Here is a 24,422-nt window from a genome sequence, read left to right as displayed (position 1 = left end):
ATGCCCATTAAAACCTAATTCAAATAAAGAGGATTTATTCACATGATATACAAGATTTCCTTCTAATTCTATAGAACACAGAACACTGTAGGATTTTGTCACATAGTTGCGGCTGGATAACTCGGTCTTGGTAGAGCATGAAACTCTTAATCTCAGGGTTGTTGGTTCGAGCCTCGCGTTGGGTAAAAAATTCCTGCATTGCAGGGGATTGAACTAATGACCCTAATGGTCCCTTCCAGCTATACAGTTCTGTGATTCTATCTGAGTAAATACTGGTAATCAATAATACAAATTCTTTCCTGTATTATCTTACTAGTTCTTTGCTGCCAAACAGGAATTGGGTATCTTAAAGAAGTTATTTGTTCGATTTAGCAAAGCAAGAGAAGACCACAAGATACTTGAGAAGTTGGTTCTGTCTCTGATGGCTTTTAACATCTGGCCCTAATTCAGCAGTCTTTTCCAGCCTCAGACACTTTATGCATGCTGGTTTTTTAATTCCATTCAAAAAGTGAAGGTTAAATTTCTAGGGAGAACCTATTGTACATTTGTTACATTTCTATACTGCCCATATAACCGAGAAAACAATTATATAGGCAGTTTACAGACCATTAAAATACAAAGTGTAACACAACGTTTTAAATGAACCCCCCCCAACACTAAAACCAATGTTAAATAAATTAAAATGGCTAAAACCTCTATGAACAGAGCAGTTTAGGCCAACATCTAGCAAGCAAAGGAAATAACTTGATGTAAGAATCTAAAACCACTAAAATAGATATTATAATTAATATTATACCTGGGAAAGCAAAAAGGTTTTCAGTTGGTGCCTAAAGGTCCATAGTTGCTACTCAGTTCACATCACTTGGCAGAGTAACCTGAGGAAGTGTCTTCAATGAAGATCTCAAGGACTGGCCGGTATATGCAGGAAAAAGTCATCCTTCAAGTAGTCTGCCCCCATGCCATCTAGAAATTTGATAACGGTTACTGATTACCTGAATGGGTTGGGTTATGACCCTCGTCATGTGACGGGGGCAGGAAAGTAAAGAACTCTGGGAGGCAGGCACAGTCCCCTTCAGTTTTTTCTCCTTTTCCTGATGGATCAGGTCATTTCCCCCCCAGCTCTCTCTGACCTTCTCTGTCAGCTAAGTGTTTTTAACTTCAACAGAACTTTATTTCTACTACTTTACTGTTCCCTCCTATATCCTTTCACTTTCTAGTATTGTGATTTACTATGTTTTTCTTGTTTTTGGTTGCAGTTCTCACTATGCAATGGAAGATGTTCTGTCCCCAAATAAAGCAGTTCTGTACACATGGGCTGATCCTGTAGGGTCTAGAACATTGAAATGGAAATGTGGAAAAAGCAGTGGGGAAGTAACTCAGAAAGATGTATGTATGCTACTATTAATAACACTCAAATCAGTGTTGCTTATTAACAGTCAAAGAATCTAATACTCAATTTTTTTTAATTTTTTTGGCGTAATCAGGAGCAAAGATCCAGCAACTGCAGACAAAATCCATGAGTAAATTGGATCTGGGCTATACCTTTTTTTGTAAGATGGTTTGCAGTAACTTATACAGGATTAGCTCTACCAAGGTTATACAAGATTCCCAGCTAATTGGGAGCTTTGTTTGTAGTTGGTTGAAACCAGACTTTCTTTATTGGATGCATAGTTAAGGCCTCATCTGGATCAAGTAACATAATTCTGGTTGTGTACAGATTGATTTGGGGCCATGTCGGGCACTGATAACCAATAGCTGTGTCAGATGTGGCTTGCAGCAGCTGACACTTAACAGTAGATGGAGATAAGCCAGAACCTTTTTTGAAAAGATTGTAAGTATATCCAAACTTGCAAATATATTTGTTTCAAATATTTTTATATCCACCCTTCATACAAATCTAAAAGAGTAAAATGCAACTTCAGAAAATAAGATATTAAAGTAAAGCACCTAACAATGAATTAACAGAGTAAAATACAAAGAAAAACAATCACAGTAACCAAGCAGTCTCTCAATGTGTGGTATCAGTAATCTACAGAATCCTTGGTGAATAAAAGCATTTTCCAGAGATTGTTGTCTTGAAAATGAACATTTGCTTGTCTTCCATTTTAGGACTTGATGACACCTATCCAAGTGGGAGGCAAAACTATTTATTTAGTTTCATTTTTTGAAGGCTTGCAGCGAATTATTCTGTTCACTCAAGATGAAAAAGTTTTCAAACTAACATATGAAAGTGAAAAAGCTGAACTGGCAGAACAAGAAATCATTATATCGTTACAAGATGTTGGAATTTCTTTAGTAAATAACTATTTAAAACAGGAAGTAGGCTACATTGGCATCACAAGGTAGTGTTGCTTTAATTTTAAAAACACAGTATTTTCATTTTACCTACATATGTTTAAAATGCTTGGATTCAAATGAACCTGCTTCTGGATGATATAACATAAGAATATGGGCATGATTCAGCCAGTTAAACATTTTTAACAGTGCATTTCTATGACTTTCTATTCTGATCTCAATATAACTTTACACCCAGGCAAGTGCATATAGTACAGTATTGCATTCTAAGTCTTCATTAATTTCAGTGGAACAGTATTAGACACATGCTTAAATCTTCCGTCAAAATGATTAGGATTTGAAAATACTTAAGTATGGCTGGATTGTGCTCAGTATAAATACAGAAAAGCCTCAATTGGGGCAAGTTAGAATTGTATTAGTTACAGTACTCTAAAAATGCAGAATAATTTTTGGAGCTTCCAAAAAGTTTTATTAGAGATTAAAGAGATACTTTTGGAACTGGAGTTCTTTTTGCTTCTAACAAAGCGCTAAATTTTCAAGGTTAAATAAATTTCAGAGGTATCATGAAACATCATTATTTATTGGGTTGTCAGGTGATAGTTTTGTTCATATATTTTTTCTGAAAAATATATTGTGTTTAATAACTATCAGGCAGGGTGAAGTTTACTGTTCTATTCTTTATTTTGTTTGCAAGTTCTGATGTAATTTGGGAAACAAAACCTAAGAAAAAGTCAAGATGGAGGCCACTGAGTTTGAAACAAACTGAAATGCTGGAGAAAGAATTTAATGACTACTGTGATCACTCGCCCACAGAAAATAAAATAGTGGAGCTGGATGATAATACTCCGGTAATATTAAGGGGGATTTTGTTTGTTTGTCCATTTAAAATACATTTGTAACATAAAGCTTAGCATAATTGGATATTGCTCTTTTACTAGAAACTTGTCAGCATGGGGTTATATTCAACTATGTTTTACTCAGAGTAGACACATTGAAATTAATGAGCATGCCTAAGAAAGTTCCATTAATTTCCATGGGTCTACTCTTAGTAAAATTAGTTGAATCTTCTGCCCCTTGCCTTGACTTTGTGTCCTGCTGTAATTTGTTCCACAACAGAGGCTTACAGCCTGATCTTACCGGTATTTATATTCATTCAGGCATAAATTCCACCACAGTAACTGCATAGAGTTAGGACTTCCATCTGCCTCCTGCTGTCTGGGGGGGGGGGGAGGCATGATCACCCTGACCCCTGGTTCTCAGCAGTTGTGGTTCTCCTTCATGATCTCTATATTGTCCCACAGTATTCTACCAATGCATCTTGTCAGCATAAGGATTTCTGCTTGTACAGCGGGACTTTCCCCCCTTTCCTCCCCCCATTCCCCAAATCTCCAGATTTAGGGGGGCACATGGCGGGGGATAGGGGGGAGAACATCCTGTTGTACAAAGAGAAATCCTTCAGCTGATAAAACGTTTGCCTTGGCTCTGTGCTGGGTTCCACCCATGGATTGTGCACCTGGGCAGAGCGAAATTTAGAACTTTTTAGTAATAGGTAAAAGTTTATTCTTGACCACCACAAGAGTGAATGCCACCTTTCCTCTGAGAAAGTATGAGGTAGGTCCTTTGTTCCTGCTTCTTTTCTTTTTAATTTGTTTCTTCTACGTATTCTGAATATTTGTGTTTTGGTCCATTTGCACTGTTGGTGCCTTTGCTGCACTTAAGCGGGCACGTGTGTTGCAACAGGCACATTTTTAGAAGGATTCTGCTTATAGTAACCTACTGCCCCACCACCACCAATAGGCATGACTGTTGCCTCCTCTGCCTTGGTGATAGAGGTATAATGAATATGTGCCCCCATTGCCAGCATTCTATCAAGCATATGTGACATAACCACTTGTGTTTGCCTGGAACTTCAGTTCAATGTGACATGCTATCATCATAGACTGGGATGGGGAAGCCTTTTTGGTCCATGACTTGCATTCTCTTGAGGGCTGCATGTTAGTGGTGGGTGGTGCCAGAGGCAAATGTGGGCAGAGCAACTAATGTAAATTGCACTTTTATATAGTAGGCTAGTTTCTTCACACGCCCCTTCCTAGTTTCCATCTTCCTTTAAAGAAGGAGTTGGAGGTGCCTAACAAACAAACAAATTCTGTCTAAGAAAGCAATAATAATTTGATTGCAGACACCATGCAAAAGGGGATGAGCACCCAAAGGCCATGCATGTGATCAAATTATTCTTCTGTTAAATACCTCCAGCTCTACTCTTTCTTTAAAGGAAAAGATTGAATCTATTCTCCCAAAGGAGGTAGTGGAACTGTTGCTGATTCTACAAGATCTTCTATGCAAAGCATTCTTCTGTCACCACCCATTCTCTCCAGACAGCTCCTCTGAGTACTTCTTCCTCTTCCGCTTTACATGTATGTGCATGAGATGTACTAAAAGGATGGGGTGACCGACAGATAGAAAGAGTTGTACACTTCAGTCATGTTACAGACTGCATGTATTTTTGGCTTTGACCACATCTAACATCCTCTAAGCGCCCCGGTTGACTTCTGTCACGTGTCAGTAGCCCTTGAAAGAAAAATGATTCTCTACTGCTGCTTAAGTACTTGCTTAAATATGTCCTTTAAATATAATTGACACTTAAGTGGCTATATTTGGCTAGATTCTGACTCATGTTGTATTTGAAAGATTTATAAGAAATGGCATTACAATCTGGACATTTTTTTTCTTTTTAAAATGACAGGTCTGCTTGACACCTACTGGTAATAACATGAAAATGCTTCAACCAAATGAAATCCCTGTGAGAAGAAGCTTCTTGCCAGCTTTAAAAGTACAGTATAGTACATCTGAACATCAGTCATCCTTCAGAGTCCAGATTTATAGAATACAAGTATGTTTCAAGGTTACCAAAAAAGAATATTCAAAACCCTTTAATGTAACATCATAATTGAGACAATAAAGATAATAAAGTAGCTTTCAGAGTTTTTACCTGAGAATGATGGATGACATTCCTCATAGGGATGCCTCCTGCTGGAAAGAATAGGCAGGGTCCACTGAAGTCTTTTGCTTCCTCTCTCAAGGGAAGGAATCATCCCTCTCACCAGACTGACCCTGCCTGCAGATGGTGATGGTTGGAGCCTCTTGTTCTCTCTTGAATATTTGGCTTTTCTTGGTCTTGCGCTTTTCTTATTGCATATTTTGTGAGTTGGTGTTTTTAACTGTTACTACTCTTTTGGTTGTATTTTATTTCAGTACATTACTCCTTTGCCCTCTGTGTGTTTGTGTATGCTTCATTTCTTTTTTATTCCTCCCCCCCCCCTGTTTTCCCCTTGTGGTTTGAGGGAGAAATGTGTCTTCACAAGGGGCGTTTTGACTTCATCACAGTTCCCTGGGAGCCCTTACTTTGATTTCTGAAGAGCATGAAACTTATTTACAATACTGAGCAGAGCCACCATTTTGTTTAAACACTTGTTGCTCACAAAACAACCTACCTAAGTGGGAGCACCATTTTCTCTTTGATCAGTATGTTGCCTGCCCCAACATCACCATTAATTAAGCATTTTTGCACACCAAAACACAACATGATTGCTTGGTTCCTGCCCCGCCTTGCATCATTGATCAGTGTGCTTTGAATTTCAGCTTTCTTTAATCCTTTCAACATCCTCTGCCTTTCAAATTTCTGGTGCATGGACAGTTTGTGCATGACCAGCTGCTTCCTTCCTTTTTGGCTGTGCTCCTGCATAATCGTTATGGCTTTGCCTGTTGCTTCTGTGCCTCTGACCATGAAGATTGTACAGGAGGCTACTGGTCAGACTCCAATGTCACCTTCTCTTGCAGTGCCTGATACTATTAGGCAGGAGCTTCTGATTCACACACTCATTCTGCAGGTGGGGTGAGTCATGCTGCTTTCTCTGTGGGTCATATGGGTTTCCTCTCATGGGTACACTTCTGCATTCACAAAGAAGTTAAGGACTCCTTCCCTTGTAAACACAGAAATCGGAAGCGCAGAAGGCCCATAGAATGCCCATAAGGAAAAGAGTAAGCACCATCCTGGAGGTATATGAGGAATGTCATCTGTCATTCCCAGTAAACAGAAATTCACAGTAAGACAAAATTCTGTTTTTACAGATAATGGATTGCACGCAACTAAATTCTGTTCAGGACCTGAAATTAATGTGCTAAGTTGGGCTGCAATCCAAAGTTACTCTGGGCTGTGGGGATGAGGTGGGATTCAGCAGAGGCATCCCTCTGCTCACTTCTGCTTCTGCCATCATTCCAGTGCCCCATTCATGTCCTGAACATGCATGCAGAAGGTATCTGGAGTATCCCTACTGGAAGGGCCCAGCACATAACCTCAAAATGAGGTGTCCCAGTCTGTCTACCCCACTTTCCAACATGATGAGTTGCCAGACTATGGATGCAGGGATAGACCTTGAGCCTTGTTCATGACCATTAATTTCAGTGAGACTTCTCTGATTGTGATCAAACCCGTGCAATTATGCCCTCTTGACCACTTCAATCTGAAGAATGGCACTGTTACAGGTGCCACATAACATGCATTCTGCATTTGTAAGAAATCAATATTTTAGTGTGGCAGCATCTACATTTTTGAACTCCATGACATTAGCCAGGTGCCTTTCCTGTACTCTTTTTGGCACCTGCTAGGGCTTGCCATCGGAAGGTCGGCAGTTTGAATCCCCGCGACGGTGTGAGCTTCTGTTGCTTGGTCCTTGCTCCTGCCCACCTAGCAGTTTGAAAACACGTCAAAGTGCAAGTAGATAAATAGGTACCACTCCGGTGGTAAGGTAAACGGTGTTTCCGTGTGCTGCTCTGGTTCGCCAGAAGTGGCTTTGTCATGCTGGCCACATGACCCAGAAGCTGTACGCCGGCTCCCTCGGCCAGTAAAGCGAGATGAGCACTGCAACCCCAGAGTCGGACATGACTGGACCTAATGGTCCGGGGTCCCGTTACCTTTACCCAAATATTTAGAATGCTGTTGTGTTTTTAGTTCATTCATTTTTTTGAATGTTTACATTGTTTTTACTAATAACCTTGCTGTTTTTATTTTTTCTGTAAACTACAATCAAGCTGTATATAAATTTTATAAAATAAAGATTTCAGAAATAACACAATCAGTATAAACTGGCCTTCTTGAAAACATTTTTTAAAATAAAAATTTGAAAATAGTTTGTGTAAAGTGTATTAAGTTCCAAGTATTTTATTCAGTTCATCTTACAAATATCAGAATTCAGAATAATATAGGTTAAATGATGTACAGGCATTCAACATTTAGAATGCAGCCTTCATGTAATGGAGAAGCTAATAGGAAGTTAGGATATAGCCAATATAATTGTAAAATAGGACAAAAATAAGCATTTGCAAATGAACATCTAACATGCATCATATTGTCATTACCCTTATCAGATACAAAACCAGATTCCTGGAGCCATATTTCCCTTTGTGTTCTATCCTATTAAACCTCCCAAGTCCATCTCCTTGGATTCAGGTTTGTTAATACAGTTTAATGCATTGTTATTATTTTTCTGCATCTGTAATAATTAAGAAGAAGGAAACATTGAGATCTTCATGGGGGGAAGTCATTCATAGTAAGATTAGAAAATAAACTACATTTTGTTGATGGGTTTGCATAGTCCTAAATTTGCTAGAAGTTGAAATGTCTCAGCATTTCATGAAAGCATATTATGCAAACATGTGTCTTTTCTTTTTTAACGACAATAGGTTCTTGTCAAAGAACAAGACCAGTCAGACATTGCTATATATAGTCTCTTTGGGAAGCAAAGTGATCTCCAATCCTAATCTGGAAGTAATCTGTGGTTTTGTGAGACACAGCTTCTGGGGTCCTCGTTCTGGGGCAATGAAGGATTCACCACCTTTCCCTGAAATCTGTTAGCTGTAGGTAACACTTGCAGACAGTGTATGATTGTCAAGCAAGAATGTTCTCCTAGGATGGATTGGGAACAGCAAGGGACTCAGTGCCCTTAGGAAACCTAGAACTTATTTTGAGAACTATACAATTGATGCAGTTGGAATTTGAAAATAACTTATATGTAACTTCATTAAACTGTTCACAGTCAGTGTATATCTGCTGAACTTAGATTTAAAATATTTGTGGATGTGCACTCCTCATTTTAGAAAATAGTGTCATTTCTTCCCATATATGCCTCTAATACTTTAGACCATTGGTTTGTCCAACCCTTCCATTATATCCTTTGCAAATGAACTCAGTTCTATATATTATACTTTACATGTCAAAATAAATTGAATCCTACATAAGTATGATTCATTTTTACACACTCCTGTTTCCTGTTTGGAATTTTCATAGAACCCAAACCCTTTACTGATGTCAGTATTGTCATGAGAACTGCAGGGCATTCTCAAATATCACGTATAAAGTAAGTATATATTCCTTTTTCATTCTTAAATCTAGACTGCCTTTCTACTTAATCCATATGGATTCAGTTGAAACTTAGTGTTAATTTATTTCTGTTGTCATGCAGGTACTGGGTTGGGTAATATCTCTTGTCTGATGGGTGGGGTACAAATAAAATTATTATTATTATTATTATTATTATTATTATTATTGTCACATGACAAGGCAGGATCAACAAATTCTGGAAACTAAGCTCACCCTATCTCCAATTTTCTCTCCTGCCTTGTTGATAGCAGTCAGCTTTTTGTTTGCTCCTCATTACTTTGGCCTTTTCTCTTACCTGCGGATAATGTCTTCATGCTACTTGACTTTAATCATTCACACCAGTTAGGCTTATCTGAGGCTAACACCTGAGCTCCTTCAGGGCCCCTCTCCATTCCTTCCAGAGTAGCTGTTGGCTTCCCTCCCATAGCTGTCAACTTTTGCCTTTTTAAAGGGAAATTCCCTTATTCCGAATAGGATGCCTTGCAAGACTACAAAGGGGTCAAAGTAATGTGTGCATTACAGTTGTTAATTTTAAGGTTCATTAGTTGTGGGAAGTGGGTGCTTCTTTGCTGTATGATTTCCTAACTTTTCCTTCATACGAGACTCTGGTGACTGTCGAGCTTGGTGAGGGTGTAAACTGGAGATAGGACAGCCCACTTCCCAGAATTCTTAGCTCCTGCCTTGTCAAATGACAAGGGATGTTACCCAACCCAGTGCCTGCATGACACCCTCACAAATCTATGCTTCAGGTAAGTACCAATCAAACTTTTTAAAAATCACTTGGCCTACAATCCTGTGTACTCCGTATTAGGAATAAGTACCATCGAACAGTGTGGGACTAATATCTGCCCAAATGTGCATAAGATTGTACTTTAATATTGTCTTTCATTAATAGAATTTGTTTATATTTTTATGAACTGGTGGATTTTAAAGACAAAGACATTATTAACAAAACAAAACAAAAACAAAAAAGCTTCTGCAGTGTGACAGTTTTAAACTCTTTTGCAGGTATTTTAAGGTCCTAATTCAAGAGATGGATCTCCGATTAGATCTTGGGTTTCTTTATGCATTGGCTGATTTCTTTACACTTGCAGACGAAGTGCCCAAAGATCAAGAGGTACAAATTGCTATTCAATGGAGTTAAAAAGCAACAAACCATAATGTGTGTTGGCTCAATTTTTTCATACACTGTATTGAATATTTTGTACCAAATGGTGCTTAATGAGAAATATGGAACGTGTGCTACATTGGACATATAAACAAGGTCAAACACTGTTTGTCATCAAATAAGAAATAGAACATGAAATATTTCTACACATTGACATCAACCCAGAAGGTTATTTAAAATCAACACAATAGCTGTATATTCCATTTGCCATAAAACTGGTAGTGTATATTTTGACTTTAAGAAATGCTGGTTTTAAGTTAATGTTGGCCCAGTATACCTGAAGGAGCGTCTCCACCCCCATCATTCTGCCCGGACACTGAGGTCCAGCACCAAGGGCCTTCTGGCGGTTCCCTCACTATGAGAAGCAAAGTTACAGGGAACCAGGCAGAGGGCCTTCTCGGTAGTGGCGCCCGCCCTGAGGAACGCCCTCCCATCACCTGTCAAAGAAATAAACAACTAACTGACTTTTAGAAGACATCAGGGAATTTTTTAATGCCTGATGTTTTAATGTATTTTTAATCTCTTGTTGGAAGCTGCCCAGAGTGGCTGGGGAAACCCAGCCAGATGGGCGGGGCATTATTATTATTATTATTATTATTATTATTATTATTTTCACAGATAGAACTCTTCAAAAAGGATGTAGAATCTGTACACGAGGAATTGAAGAATATATCATCAACAGATACATCACAAATCAGCCTATATGAATATTTTCATATTTCTCCAATCAAGGTACTTTATGTGTATGTCATAACTGTTATGTTTGGATATTTAAATATGCAGCCAATGAACAAGAGTGAAGATGAAGGTGATTATATTAATGCATGAAACCCCACTTTACTCAGAATGGAGCACAGCTTCCAGCCCATTCATACTGTACCTACAAACAGCCCAACTGCAGTGATTTTTATACATCCATATGCCTTCCTTTGAGCAATAATGCATTCACAGCCCTTCTACCCCAAGAAGGCAGGGAATCTGTGCTGCACATGTTGCTACAGACACTGCCCCTTGGAGTCAGGGTCCGTTGCTGCTGTGGGAGATGTTGTGCCCCAAAAGGACAGGAGGGACAGTGGACAGAGCAGACTCAGATTCTGATTCCTTGGCAGAGCAACCCTTGTGTGTATATTTGAATTTCTAGCCCTTTACCTCATCCCCCCCCCATTAAGCTCTGAGCACCCTACAGCATGTTTAAACATTAAGCCAGTCTAGCTCTTTGAAGACCACTTTGGTTCATATTCTAATGCTGGTTGGCTAGAGAAGGCTTCAATCCTACCCACACAGTACAGGGGTATTGAAAGGGGTTCACTTCTGAATAAATACAAGATCTTGCTTTAAGCCTGAGATTCTTGGTTCGTAATACTCTCCCACTTTTACCTTTATAAATAAAATGGAGTTAAAATGCTATAGTGTTTAGTTCAAATGTTGATCAGTGTTTAAAAAGCACTGGTAAAACCACTCCTTAAGAAATCCTCCCTGGATTCGGAAAGTCTAAGTAACTAGATTCAGTTGCCAGTAAGCCAGTTGCCAACCTGCCCTTCTTCAGCAAGGTTCTTGAGCAGGTGGTCATGGACCAGATCCAGGTGCTCTTGGAGGAAACTGATTTTTCAGGGTTTAAGCCCAGTTTTGGCACAGAAATTGCTTTGGTTGCACTGTATAATGAATTTTGTCTGGAGAGAAACGGGGGAAATGTGTCCTTGTTAATTCTCCTCAACCATTGTATCATTCTGGAGGGCTGTCCATGTTAGGGGTAGGTGGCACTACTTTGTGGTGGTTCCAGTCCTACTTGGATGGTTGTTTCCAGTGGGTGATGCTTGGGGATTGCTCTTTGGTCCTGTAGAACCTTCAATGTCGCATTCCTCAGAGTTCAATGTTATCCCTTTTGCTGTTTACCGTCTACATGAAACCACTCTGAGTGGGGTTATATGGAGTCTCGGAGTATGTCAGCAATATGCTGATAGCACACAGTTCTACTTCTTTACACCTGCAGGTGAGGCAGTGGATGTGCTGGACCATTGTCTTGCTTCAGTGATGGACTGGATGAGAGCCGACAAACTAAAGCTCAATCCAGATAAGACTGAGTCACTGTTAGGGGGTGGTTCTGTACCGCCAGATAGATAAGAGATGTCTACTCTTGATTGGGTTACACTCCCTCTGAAGGAGTGGGTATGCAGCCTGGGGGTACTCCTGGATCCTTTGCTGTCATTTGAGAATTAGATGGGTTGGTAACGCAGAGTGCCTTCCATCAGCTTCAGCTGGTGGCTCAGATGTGCCTCTTATCTGGCCAGGGGTAGCCTAACTTCTGTCTATGGTTTGGTAACCCCTAGGTTAGATTAGGGCTGCCTCTGAAGACGGTTTAGAAACCTCAGTTGGTGCAGAATTCAGTGGCCAGGTTGCTCACCAAGGCAAGTCGGTTTGAGTATATTACACAGATTCCAGCCTGATTGTACTGGCTGCAAATTAGTTTCCAGGCCTAATTCAGAGTGCTAGTTTTGACCTATAAAACCTTAAATGGCTCAGGAACACAATACCTCAAGGTCCTCCATTTCCCATATGAACCGACTCACGCCTTGCAATCATCATCTGGGGCTCTTCTTTGTGTGCCCCCTCCATGAGAAGTGTGGAGGGTGGCAACAGAAGAAGAGGCCTTTACTTCCCATCTGTGGAATGCTCTCCCCAGGGAGGCTTGCCTGGTGCCTTCATAACATGTCTTTAGGTGCCAGGTGAAAACCTTTCTCTATCACTAGGCCTTGGGCTGATTAACATTCTATGGCCTTTTAACTATGTTTGTAGAAGGGGAGTTATTGGTTTGTTTTTATTTAATATGTATTTTGTATTCTCATTTTATATTTTAATGTTGTGAATCGCCTTGTGGTCTTCAGCTGAAGGGCTGTATACAAATTTAATAAATAATAAAAATAGTTTTAGTTTTGCTGCAGCTGATCTTGCAAGACCAATGCCTCAAAAGTGCACGACAGCTCTCATATGGAAGCACTCCACAACACAAGAGCCCCAGGACATCTAGTGAGAGAGATGCCCAGCGATATATATCCTTACCCCAAGGTCTCATTTGAGGATTTGAAACCTCATGTCCGTAGTCCTAGTCATACACTTTGTACCATACTAGTTTATGGTTGATATTTTGGTACAATAGCAGAGGTAAACATTCTTATCAAGATATAATAATGCAATATCATAGCAAAAATATTTTAAAGGTCTAAGGTAGCATCCCACATACTACTGGTGTTTTCCATATTTTCATCCCCTCCCCCCCTCTCATTTCAGTTACACTTAAGTTTTTCACTTAGCACTCCTGGAGAAGATAGCAACAAGGAAGAGACACGCAAGGAACTAATTCCAGTTCAGTCCTTAAACCTCTTGTTAAAGAGCATTGGGGCCACACTCACAGATGTGCAGGATGTTGTTCTTAAGTAAGTAGAATATTTACTCAGTTAATTTTAATTAAAATATTACATACAGTATATATTTTATTTTGCCCTTTTAATGTAATTTACCTGTTCTAGATTGGCATTCTTCGAGCTCAACTACCACTTTTGTACTACAGAGCAACTGCAGTGGGCTGTAGTTATGCATTATTCAAAGCAGGTTAGTATATCATCAACCTAACATGAATTGACCATTTTGCTTGGCACCTTCATTACACAACTTGAGGTGCCAGCCAGGCAAAAAAAACCTCTTTAACCAGGCATTTGGTTGGTTCTATGGGTTTTTTAATGTGTTTGTGGGAGGGGTTTGGGGGTTTGTTTTCATTTTATTATATATTTTGTATTCTCATTTTGTATTTTTCTGTTGTGAACCCTCCTGGGAGCAAAGGCTAAAGGGTGGTATACAAATTTAATTAATAATAAATAGCTGTGTAGACAGACTCACAAAAATGAGTTATTTGTAGATTCATTTGTAGATTGAAATTATATGCTTTAAATATATATTTTCTATAACATGTTTATTTGCATTTTAGGCTATTAAGCAAATGTATGTTCTTATTCTTGGACTGGATGTTTTGGGCAATCCATTTGGATTCATAAGAGACTTGTCTGAAGGAGTTGAAGCATTCTTCTATGAACCTTACCAGGTGTGTTCTCCACCTAGTTTTTCCTCAAGGCAAGCTAAGACAGGCTGTACTAGTATGTAAATATTTACAGTGGAAGGCAACAGACACTTCACATAAAATTCTGCCAAAAGTGTAGAAAGATACTAAGTTTTTGAAGGCCTAATCACTGTGGAAGGAACAAATTAGTGGTAGATGTCCTTTAGAGTATTGCAAGACTGTCATGAGAGCGCCTGGACTAAAATTTGTCATCCAAAAGCTTTATTCCTCTTATTTATCACCACAACAATGATTAACATTGGGCTTTAGCAAAGCAAAGCATTTAATTGGACAGTGCCTATATGACATTGAACGACAAAATAATATGGCCACCATAAGGAAATGTTGTCCATGGTATGATTATTTCTCACCTAGTCTCCTTGACACATTGACACCCTACTTGCAAAATTTAACATTTCCAAAATAGAGACATGCTTTTACTTATGCAAGATTGAACATACTGTACTTGAGGGTTGATTTTAAAAAATTCCACTGGAAAACAGTTGATGTCCATGTGGAGATGGCAGTATTGAATTGCCTGCTTCTTGGGAGAAAAGTGATGACAAACCTAGACAGCATCTTAAAAAGCAAAGACATCACCTTGCCGACAAAGGTCAGTATAGTTAAAGCTATGGTTTTCCCAGTAGTAATGTATGGAAGTGAGAGCTGGACCATAAAGAAGGCTGATCGCCAAATAATTGATGCTTTCGAATTATGGTGCTGGAGGAGACTCTTGAGAGTCTCATGAACTGCAAGAAGATCAAACCTCTCCATTCTTAAGGAAATCAGCCCTGAGTGCTCACTGGAAGGACAGATCCTGAAGCTGATACTCCAATACTTTGGCCACCTCATGAGAATAAAAGACTCCCTGGAAAAAAGACCCTGTTGTTGGGAAAGATTGAGGGCACAAGGAGAAGGGGATGACAGAGGACGAGATGGTTGGACGGTGTTCTTGAAGCTACTAACATGAGTTTGACCAAACTGTGGGAGGCAGTGGGAGACAGGAGCGCCAGGCATCCTCTGGTCCATGGGGTCACGAAGAGTCGGGCACGACTAAACAACAAACTGCTAGAGTGGACTCTTTATAAATATTTGTGGAGTGAGAATCTAGAGATCGTGTGATACAGCTGCAAAAACAAAGCTAATGCTATTCTAGGCTGCATCAACAGAAGTAAAGTGTCCAGATCAAGGGAAGTAATAGTGCCACTCTATTCTGCCTTGTTTAGACCACACCTGGAATACTGTGTCCAATTCTGGACACTAAAATTTAAGAAGAATATGGACAAGCTGTAATGTGTGCCGCGGAGGGCATCTAAGATGATCAAGGGTCTGTAAGCCAAGGTGTATGGGGAAGGGTTGAAGGAGGTATGTTTAGCCTGGAAAAGAGGAGATTGAGAAGAGATACGATACCCATCTTCAAATATCTGACGGGCCATCACATGGAAGATTCCGACGAAACATCAGGAAGAGCTTTCTGACAGTAAGAGCTGTTCAACAGTGGAACATTCTCCTTCGGGATGTTGGATGGCCATCTGTCCTGGATGCTTCACTGAGATCCCTGCATTGCAGGGGGTTGGATTAGATGACCTTAGAAATCCCTTCCAACTCTACAATTGTATTATTCTTAGCAGAAAAGAATTGGTTGTAGGTTATCAATCAGAATATTTTAAAGATATTTGTCTTTCTTCTTCTTAGGGGGCTATCCAGGGTCCAGAAGAGTTTGTAGAAGGAATGGCACTGGGTCTTAAAGCCCTAGTTGGTGGTGCTGTTGGTAAGCTGTCATTTTGTTTACACATAGGTAAAAGCTGCAAAAGTAATCTTAGTATGTTTTACTCTTTAAAACATTGAATATTTTTTCATTAAATCTATTATGCTAATAGGTGGATTAGCTGGTGCTGCATCAAGAATAACTGGTGCTATGGCTAAAGGAGTAGCAGCAATAACTATGGATGAAGACTATCAGCAGAAGCGAAGGGAAGCCATGAATAGGCAGCCTACTGGCCTGAAAGAGGGTATCACTCGTGGTGGAAAAGGCTTGGTATCGGTAAGAAACATCACATAACATATTTTAATATTGATAGGTTGAATGGTTTCAACACTAGTTCTTTGGCAGATAGCAGAGTTGCAGTCACAAGCTGCATAATTTTTATTCTCATTCACACCAGAAGTGAGCATTGCAAAAGAGGGAAGAGGCACAGCAGTGGGGAGGTTGATGTAATGCAAATAGTGTGGCTGCAAACAGCAGTGACTCAGCTGTCATGGGGTCAGGTGAGCTGGCCCCACCACACCATTTGCTATTGATCCATGCTCTCACTAAGGCAAGATTGAAAATATTGGCTATGATTTAGAGAAAGTGAAAGTTTATATTAGGAATTCAGTCTTAATTATCTTTATGCTCCAGTACAGGCATAGGCAAACTCCGGTCCTACAGATGTTTTGAGACTATAATTCCCATCATCCCTGACCACTGTTCCTGTTATCTAGGGATGATGGGAATTGTAGTTCCAAAACACCTGGAAGGCTGGAGTTTGCCTATGCCTGCTCCAGTACTTTGGCAAATGAGTGTTCAGACCCCTGGGCTCTCACTTGTGGGGTGCCTCAATGTTCTGTCCTCTCCCCCATGCTTTTTTGCATCTACATGAAGCCACTGGGAGAGATCATCATGGGGTTTGGGCTGGGTGTTCATCAGTATGCGTATGATACCCAGCTCTGCCTCTCTTTTAAATCAGAACCAGTGAAGGCCCTGTGTGAGTGTCTGGAGGCAGTTGGAGGATGGATGGCAGCTAACAGATTGAGGTTGAATCCTGACAAGACAGAAGTACTGTTTTGGGGTGACGGGGCGGGTGGGTATGGAGGACTCCCTGGTCCTGAATGGGGTAACTGTGCCTCTGAAGGACCAGGTGTGCAGCCTGGGAGTCATTTTGGACTCACAGCTGTCCATGGAGGCACAGGTCAGTTCTGTGTCCAGGGCAGCTGTCTACCAGCTCCATCTAGTACGCCGGCTGAGACCCTACCTGCCTGTGGACTGTCTTGCCAGAGTGGAGCATGCTCTGATTATCTCCTGCTTGGACTACTGCAATGTGCTCTACGTGGGGCTACCTTTGAAGGTAACCCGGAAACTACAACTAATCCAGAATGCAGCAGCTAGACTGGTGACAGGGAGCAGCCGCTGAGACCACGTAACAGCGGTCCTGAAATACCTACATTGGCTCCCAGCACGTTTCCGGACACAATTCAAAGTGTTGGTGCTGACCTTTAAAGCCCTAAATGGCCTCAGCCCAGTATACCTGAAGGAGCGTCTCCACCCCCATCGTTCAGCCCGGACACTGAGATCCAGTGCCGTGGGCCTTCTCGGTAGTGGCGCCCACCCTGTGGAATGCCCACCCACCAGATGTCAAAGAAATAAACAACTACCGTATTTTTCGGTCCATAAGGTGCTCCGGACCACTAGACACACCTGTTTTTTAAAGGGGAAAAACCAGGAAAAAATATTTTCCTGGTTTTCCTCCTAAAAGACAGGGAAGAAGAGTTTGGATTTGATATCCCGCTTTTCACTACCCGAAGGAGTCTCAAAGCGGCTCACATTCTCCTTTCCCTTCCTCCCCCACAACAAACACTCTGTGAGGTGAGTGGGGCTGAGAGACTCCAAAGAAATGTGACTAGCCCAAGGTCACCCAGCAGCTGCATGTGGAGGAGTGGAGACAGGAACCCGGTTCCCCAGATTACGAGTCTACCGCTCTTAACCACTACACCACACTGGCTCTCCCAGGGAGGGGGTGCTGGAGGGGGAGCCCCTTCTCCCTTCACAGCGGCTCATCCCCGCTTGCTTTAAAGGGACATGGGGACAACACTCCGTTTCTCCCCTCGTCCCCATGTCCCTTTAAAGCATGCAGGGATGTGGAGGGCAGCGCATGGGGTGGTGGAGGAAATCCTCCACCAACATCCCTGCCGCCCCCCCGATCCCAAAAGCAGGCATCGCAGCTGCCTCCCCCCACCTCACACCGAACGCGGTGGGGGATAGGGAGAGGCAGCAGGAAGCGAAGGGGATGTTGCTGGATCGTGCCAGCACTTGGCACAACCCAGCACCTGGCACAACCCAGCACCATCCCCTTCGCTTCCCACTGCCTCCCCCCACCCCCCGCCACGTTCGGTGGGACGTGGGGGGAGGCAGCGGAGATGTTGCTGGATCGTGCCCAGCACCTCTGTTTGCCGAAAGAAGCTTCTTTCGGCGAATGGAGGTGCTGACACGATCCAGCAACATCGCCGCTGCCTCTCCCCACCTCCCGCCGAATGCGGCGGGGGATAGGGGGAGGCTGCGGGAGCGAAGCCTTTGCTCCATAAGGCGCACAGGGATTTTCCCTTCCTTTTTAGGAGGGGAAAAGTGCATCTTATGGAGCGTAAAATACGGTATTTGACTTTTAGAAGACATCTGAAGGCAGCCCTGTTTAGGGAAGCTTTTAATATTTGATGAATTATTGTGTTTTAATATTTTGCTGGAAGCCACCCAGAGGGACTGGGGAAACCCAACCAGATGGGTGGGGTATAAATAATAAATTATTATTATTATTATATAATCAACTTTACAGTCTTAAATCATGCTGAGAAATCCATTTTAGAACAAAATTGAGATACCATTTTGTTTTAACTTACAGGGTTTTGTCAGTGGAATAACAGGAATAGTAACAAAGCCAATAAGAGGTATGATCGTTCTTTAAGTTCATACTGTGTTATTTGAACCTAAAGCTGCTGTTTGCTGAGATATACTTTATGTGAAAAACAAACAAGCTACTTTTTACCTTCTGCTGACAAACGAAGCAAAACAGAAAATAATAATGTATGTTTACAATTGTTATAATGGTGTGTCATAGTTTTAATTCGCGCTAAGCCAAAATAGCCTCCTGTCTATCAACCAGTTTGCAGACTGTTATTGGATGGGAGTGCATTTTGATAATATTTAGGAGAACTTACAGAGAGGAGTGAAGTTTTTTCACCATTACCAGCACTTACCACATTCCCTGCTGCTGTTGGACAATATTTTCCCCTTATTCCTTTAACTTCAGGACCAGACTGAGGGCTGAAAGTACTGCTTGCACTCTGGTTTGGATCCAGATATCCTCAATGATGCAGGAGGCATGCATTTTGTGAAACCTTTCATACTCTTCCTCTCCCACAGCCCTCCTTTAAGCTGGAAAAGTTTATGAAATAACTCACACCTCAGCCTTAATTGTAGCAAATCCTAAGAGATGCTTTCTTTAAAAAGATGTTCATTTATTTGTTAGAGTGTGGTGCTGATAACACCAAGGTTGCAGGTTCAATCCCCATATGGGGCAGCAGCATTGCAGGGGGTTGGGGCAGATGATCCTCCGGGTTCTTCCCAACTCTTCAATTCTGTGATGCTGTGATTCTATTTTATGTTTTGTTGTTTGCTGCTGTCATTGTTTTCTAGGAGCCCAGAAAGAAGGAGCAACAGGTTTCTTCAAAGGCGTTGGAAAAGGATTAGTGGGAGCTGTAGCAAGACCCACTGGAGGAATAATAGATATGGCTAGCAGCACCTTTCAGGGAATTAAAAGGTAAGAATGTATTTATTACCATTATTTGTGACCACCACCATCACAAAGTGACTGCGCCATACTGTTCACATTTCAGCCCTTGACCAGTAATTTTATTTAAACATTCCTTAATAAAATTATCAGTGCTTATAACACAGGTACTTTAAATAAAATGAGATCGACTTCTTTAATTAAAAAAAAAATCAGCAGTTGCACACATGATAAATTTCATTTTATAATACTTGTATTACTTTTGCTTGAAATATTTCCCCTAAATATGAAACATTTTAATAGGTTGGAATAGAAGTACTTGAAAGAATATAATTTTAAATATTGTCATTATGTGTTACTGTATATTTCTCAGCTTGGCATAGGAGACATCCATGTAGACAGTTGTATTCTGTAATTCATCCAAGACAGGCACATGTTGGGGTTAGCTAAGTTGCATATGCTCTGCCCTTTGGACTCCTTCACTTTAGTTCCTGTCATTTCCCAAGGCATATGTGTGCGTTTTCTACTCTACACTATTTATTTGCCTTTCTTTCCGCTGTATTTCCCTCTTCTTCATTCCTTTTTGCCTTTTCAAAAAAGTTTTACTAAAAAGCAATAACTCTTACCTCTTACTCCATTATTTTCTTACTGCGCCTTCAGATTGTCATAGTTCATACCAGTAAAAACTACAAAGGAAAAAAAAAACATAGCATACTAAGAGAATTATGTGAAATTTGCTGTTATGAAACATTTTGTACCAGTGTGTTTTATTTTCTTTTGTGGTGAGAGAGCCTCCCCCATAATAGAGATATTGAGGCCCTCCCGCTCTCAGGGTTCTTTCCCAGCATTCCATGCTGCTGCTAGGCAGGAAGGAAAAGTACTACAGTACTTAATGAATCAGATCTCCACTGGCTTTTGGTACACCCATGCTATGGGAAATACACCTACTGGAGCTAGAAATATAAATAAAAAATTAAAAAAATTGTCCAGTAGCACCTTAGAGACCAACTAAGTTTGTTCTTGGTATGAGCTTTCATGTGCTTTCTACTGCGTCAGACCAGCACAGGGACCTTCCTGAACCTACTGGAGCTAGTTTTAGTTCGTGGGACGTCATATCCAATGGAAAGGGTGTTCACCCTGTTGCGAGACACTAGACAGGAGCAAAGACTTGTGGGAAGCAGGCTGGACTCCCTCAGTTTTTCCTCCTGTCTAGACGCAGGCAGTACGTTCCTCCCGGCTCTCCTGACTCAGCTAAGTTTTTTACTAGTTTCTGAACCCCATTTTTTCTTTAGATTTCCCTTATCGTCGTTTTACTTTTAAAATTCTTTGTTTGTCCACACGTTGTGGTTTTTTCATTTGGTCGTTCCACTTACTTGCCGCCCTTCTTTTACTCCTTAGTTGTTTACTTATAATGATACATTTTCCAGAAACGGTGCCCTTGCTGGTTAATATAGCTCCCCAAGCTACTTTTTTCCTGAAGGTTCTGTTGGTGTATGTGGAAACTGGAGCAGGGGGTGAGAGGCGATTCTCAGGGGGAAAGTAGTGGGGAAGAAGAGAGTCTATCTGCCACAGACTACATTATGAGCATTAATCAAGATTTTTCTTTTAAAAGAAATTAGCCAGTTCTAAACATAGTTTTAAAAATATATTCATATTTTTTGACAGTCAGGACTGGAGTCCTAGGAATTCTCCTTGAAATGGTTATTTCTTTTGAGTAAACATACATTTATTTGTGGGGCCACTTCCTATTAAAGTATATTACCAATTTTCAGTCAAGAGGGTATTTGTCCTCAACTTTCAGCTCTTAAAATATAGACACTATAAACATTGTCACATTGTCTCTCCTCAGCCCTAATTTTACTACTACTACTACTACTACTACTAATAATAATAATAATTTATTACTTATACCCTGCCCATCCAGCTGGGTTTCCCCAGCCACTCTGGGCGGCTCCCAACAGATTAAAAACAGAATAAAACATCGGACTTCCGGTGGAGCGCCATTCCGATTCAGTCGGGTCCTCACTCAGCTCTGAGGGGGGGCTGGTGTTTTTGGGCCAGGAGTGACCACAACCGCACTATGGGCTCCATAAAAACTTCAGGAGGGGCTTCCTGAGGGCTTTGGGTCTGGCGGGAGCAAAAAATGCCTCTCTTGCTCTTGAGGAAACTTAGTAAAGTTTGCTCAAGCGAGCGGGGGTTGGCAGAGCTCTGAAGACCTAACAAATTGCTTGGAAACACGTAGCGGCGGAGGCTGACGGAGATCGAGCGCTTTGCATTTCCTCAATTTGGATTACAAAAGAAGGGCTCTGTAAGTACTCAGCATGATTGATTGGCAAAGTCTATTGAAATTCGGTTTACAGTGAGAGATCAAAGAGGAGGTCCATCTCTCTCTGACAGCAGCAAGTTTAAAGTAACACCCAGAAACTGTAGCTGACGAAAGATCTGTTTATTTAAGTGGAGAGCTGATTCTGTATACATTAGAAACCCCTACTGTGGGGTAGACTGAGAGTTTGATCTCTTTTCCTTGTGGATTATATACGAAGAGGGAACACCGTTAATTCCCCTGGCTGAGGAGCCTGGGCTAGGCAGAAAATGGCGACTTTGGATTGATTGCGCAGCTGGAAAAATACTGAAACCCTATAACTTCCTGCCTACTTAAATCCCACGGTCTCCGTGCAGTACTAGAATCAACAATGACATTTCAGGAAAGAATGTGGTTTCAAATTCAACTACTACACCAGAATGTTGACAAGTTAACTCAGACTGTAGCTACTTGGAAGAACTGTTTTAAACACTCACTCAATGGAAAGGAGGAAGAGGAGCAGAATATTGAAGACTTTTCTGGAAAGGAGTGTGCAAAATTGGAGAGGCTTCCCTGGCGTGAGAGGCGGGAAGCCTGCGGCTTCGATGGAAAAGTGGATCTCTGGGGTGGCAGTCCAGGGGTTCGGGACCAGCGATTGTGGAGAATGCAGTATGAAGCTGGGAGTGAAGGAAAGATACTTTGTCACAAAGTCGCTGCAATTATCTACCAAGAAGAATGCAACATTCTGTGGGAGAGGAAGATACAACTGAAGGAAATAACAGAAGAAACTGGACTGATGGAAGGTTGGAGGGGAGACCGGTGGGAGATGGGGAAGGTAATGGGAAGGGTGAAGATAGCCAGGAGGGGGGTGGGATAAAGTAGGAATTAATGCGGATATTAGGAAGGCTGACTATGGACTCAGACACCAGAGGGAAAACGGTTTATGAGAATGGAAGAAATATATAGATATTTGTTAAGATATGATGTTCTTTTTTATATATATCTGAAATTGGAATCAGAAAAAGTATAGGCTACAGTATAACAAAGTTAAGTGAAGAGAGGATAAAAGAAGTTCAGATGTGGAATCTGATGTTTTATTAGATAAGAATAAGATTAAAAATTTAAGATATTTTGATTATGATTGTTAAATTAAGATTAGAAGTAAGAAAGTAGATTTTACAATGTTACAAAGTTACTAAAGAAGATTAGAAATGAACGCAGAGGAGAGGATGTGAGGACGTCCCAAGATTAGGATTATAAAGAAGATGAGGTGAAGTAAATAATTGTTTTGTTTGTGTCTATTTTGTGTAGTTTATGTAGTGTTTGTATTTGTTCTTGTATTTGTTTGTATTTGTTATTGTTAAAACCTAATAAATTCTTTTAAAAAAAACCAGAATAAAACATCAAGCATTAAAAACTTCCCTGAACAGGGCTTCCTTCAGATGTCTTCTAAAAGTCAGATAGTTGTTTATTTCCTTGACATATGATGGGAGGGTGTTCCACAGGGTGGGTGCCACCACCAAGAATAATATAGTTCTATTTATCCATTGCAGTGTGCCAGTTAACCATTTGTTAACAAATACACCGAAGAACACTGTCCCCAGGAAAGAATTCTGAAGAATAAATAATATCTTATCTATCTTTAGTTACAATCAGTTGGGCTAGAGTGGGTTGGGATAATGCTTCTCTCAGCCAGTGGCTCAGTGTGCTCACTCAAAGACTGACAGATAGTGGAAACCTCTGAAATGGGGAGGAGGCAAAGGATCCACTGGATTTTGAGCTGGCCCTTCTGCCAACTTGTGATGGCAACAGGCCTCAACTGAGCCTTTTTGCTGTGCCAGCCATGGAGGTGGCCAGCAACACTTTCCCCTGCCCTCCCCACTGGCCTGACCAGCGCAAGCAGCAGAGATCTCCCTGCAGCAGGGGCAATGTTACCCTGTTAAACCCTGTCACTGCTGACTAGTAGTTTGTATTGCTTAGCTATTTACCCTTGTTTTATATGGATGTTTATAATTTATTAAAACATTTTAGAATATTCATGAAAGTATTTATTCTGTTTCTGTAATGCAAATGTCTTAACTTTCCTCCCCTTCAGAGCCACAAATGCTTCCGAAGATGTTATGAGCTTGCGTCCTCCCCGCTTCTTTGGTGAAGATGGAGTCATTCGACCATACAGATTAAGAGACGGTGCTGGAAGTCAAATGTTACAGGTGAAGAAACTAAACCATCAAGGAGATGTAATATAATACACTTTTTACATGCACATACACTCCTCTTTCATATTTAAACAGTTTTTTAAAAAAATAGGAACTATTATTCCTATTTATGCATTCAGGAATGTTTTAGTATTTAGTCAGTGGAGACCATTTTTTGAATTTGCATTAACAGTATATGTTACCTGTTGGTTTCAAGATTATTTGACATTTTTTATTTAAGTTTTTGAAAATAATAAAAATCTGCTTTTATAATAACAGGGAATAAGTCAGTCTATTGGCGCATCCTTCTCTCTCCATCTGTTGCATGTGTGTCTGTCTGCAGAACTATGGATGCACATTCCTGCATGCTCCAGATGG

The 24,422-nt window shown here is 40.8% G+C and overlaps 1 protein-coding gene across 4 annotated transcripts in view; it reads left to right on the top strand.

The window, feature by feature from the left end:
- VPS13A (vacuolar protein sorting 13 homolog A) overlaps window positions 1-24,422 on the top strand; it is a 156,220-nt gene that overhangs the window by 117,224 nt on the left and 14,574 nt on the right. For 3 of the 4 annotated variants that reach the window (XM_033163750.1, XM_033163751.1, XM_033163752.1), the window contains exons 53-68: window positions 1,257-1,386; window positions 2,110-2,342; window positions 2,990-3,143; window positions 5,039-5,185; window positions 7,720-7,801; window positions 8,639-8,708; window positions 9,740-9,848; window positions 10,518-10,631; window positions 13,185-13,330; window positions 13,424-13,505; window positions 13,879-13,992; window positions 15,703-15,778; window positions 15,888-16,051; window positions 18,660-18,705; window positions 19,454-19,577; window positions 23,945-24,059. In XM_033163750.1, the coding sequence (XP_033019641.1) occupies window positions 1,257-1,386; window positions 2,110-2,342; window positions 2,990-3,143; window positions 5,039-5,185; window positions 7,720-7,801; window positions 8,639-8,708; window positions 9,740-9,848; window positions 10,518-10,631; window positions 13,185-13,330; window positions 13,424-13,505; window positions 13,879-13,992; window positions 15,703-15,778; window positions 15,888-16,051; window positions 18,660-18,705; window positions 19,454-19,577; window positions 23,945-24,059 (1,906 nt within the window). Of the gene's footprint in view, window positions 1-1,256; window positions 1,387-2,109; window positions 2,343-2,989; window positions 3,144-5,038; window positions 5,186-7,719; window positions 7,802-8,638; window positions 8,709-9,739; window positions 9,849-10,517; window positions 10,632-13,184; window positions 13,331-13,423; window positions 13,506-13,878; window positions 13,993-15,702; window positions 15,779-15,887; window positions 16,052-18,659; window positions 18,706-19,453; window positions 19,578-23,944; window positions 24,060-24,422 lie in introns of those variants that run through there. The other variant, XM_033163753.1, reaches the window with a different exon arrangement.

Source organism: Lacerta agilis, chromosome 11 (genome assembly GCF_009819535.1).
Source record: "Lacerta agilis isolate rLacAgi1 chromosome 11, rLacAgi1.pri, whole genome shotgun sequence".
Taxonomy (NCBI): domain Eukaryota; kingdom Metazoa; phylum Chordata; class Lepidosauria; order Squamata; family Lacertidae; genus Lacerta; species Lacerta agilis.
The sequence above is the reverse complement of the archived record's forward strand: the minus strand, read 5'-3'. Positions and strand labels throughout refer to the sequence as shown.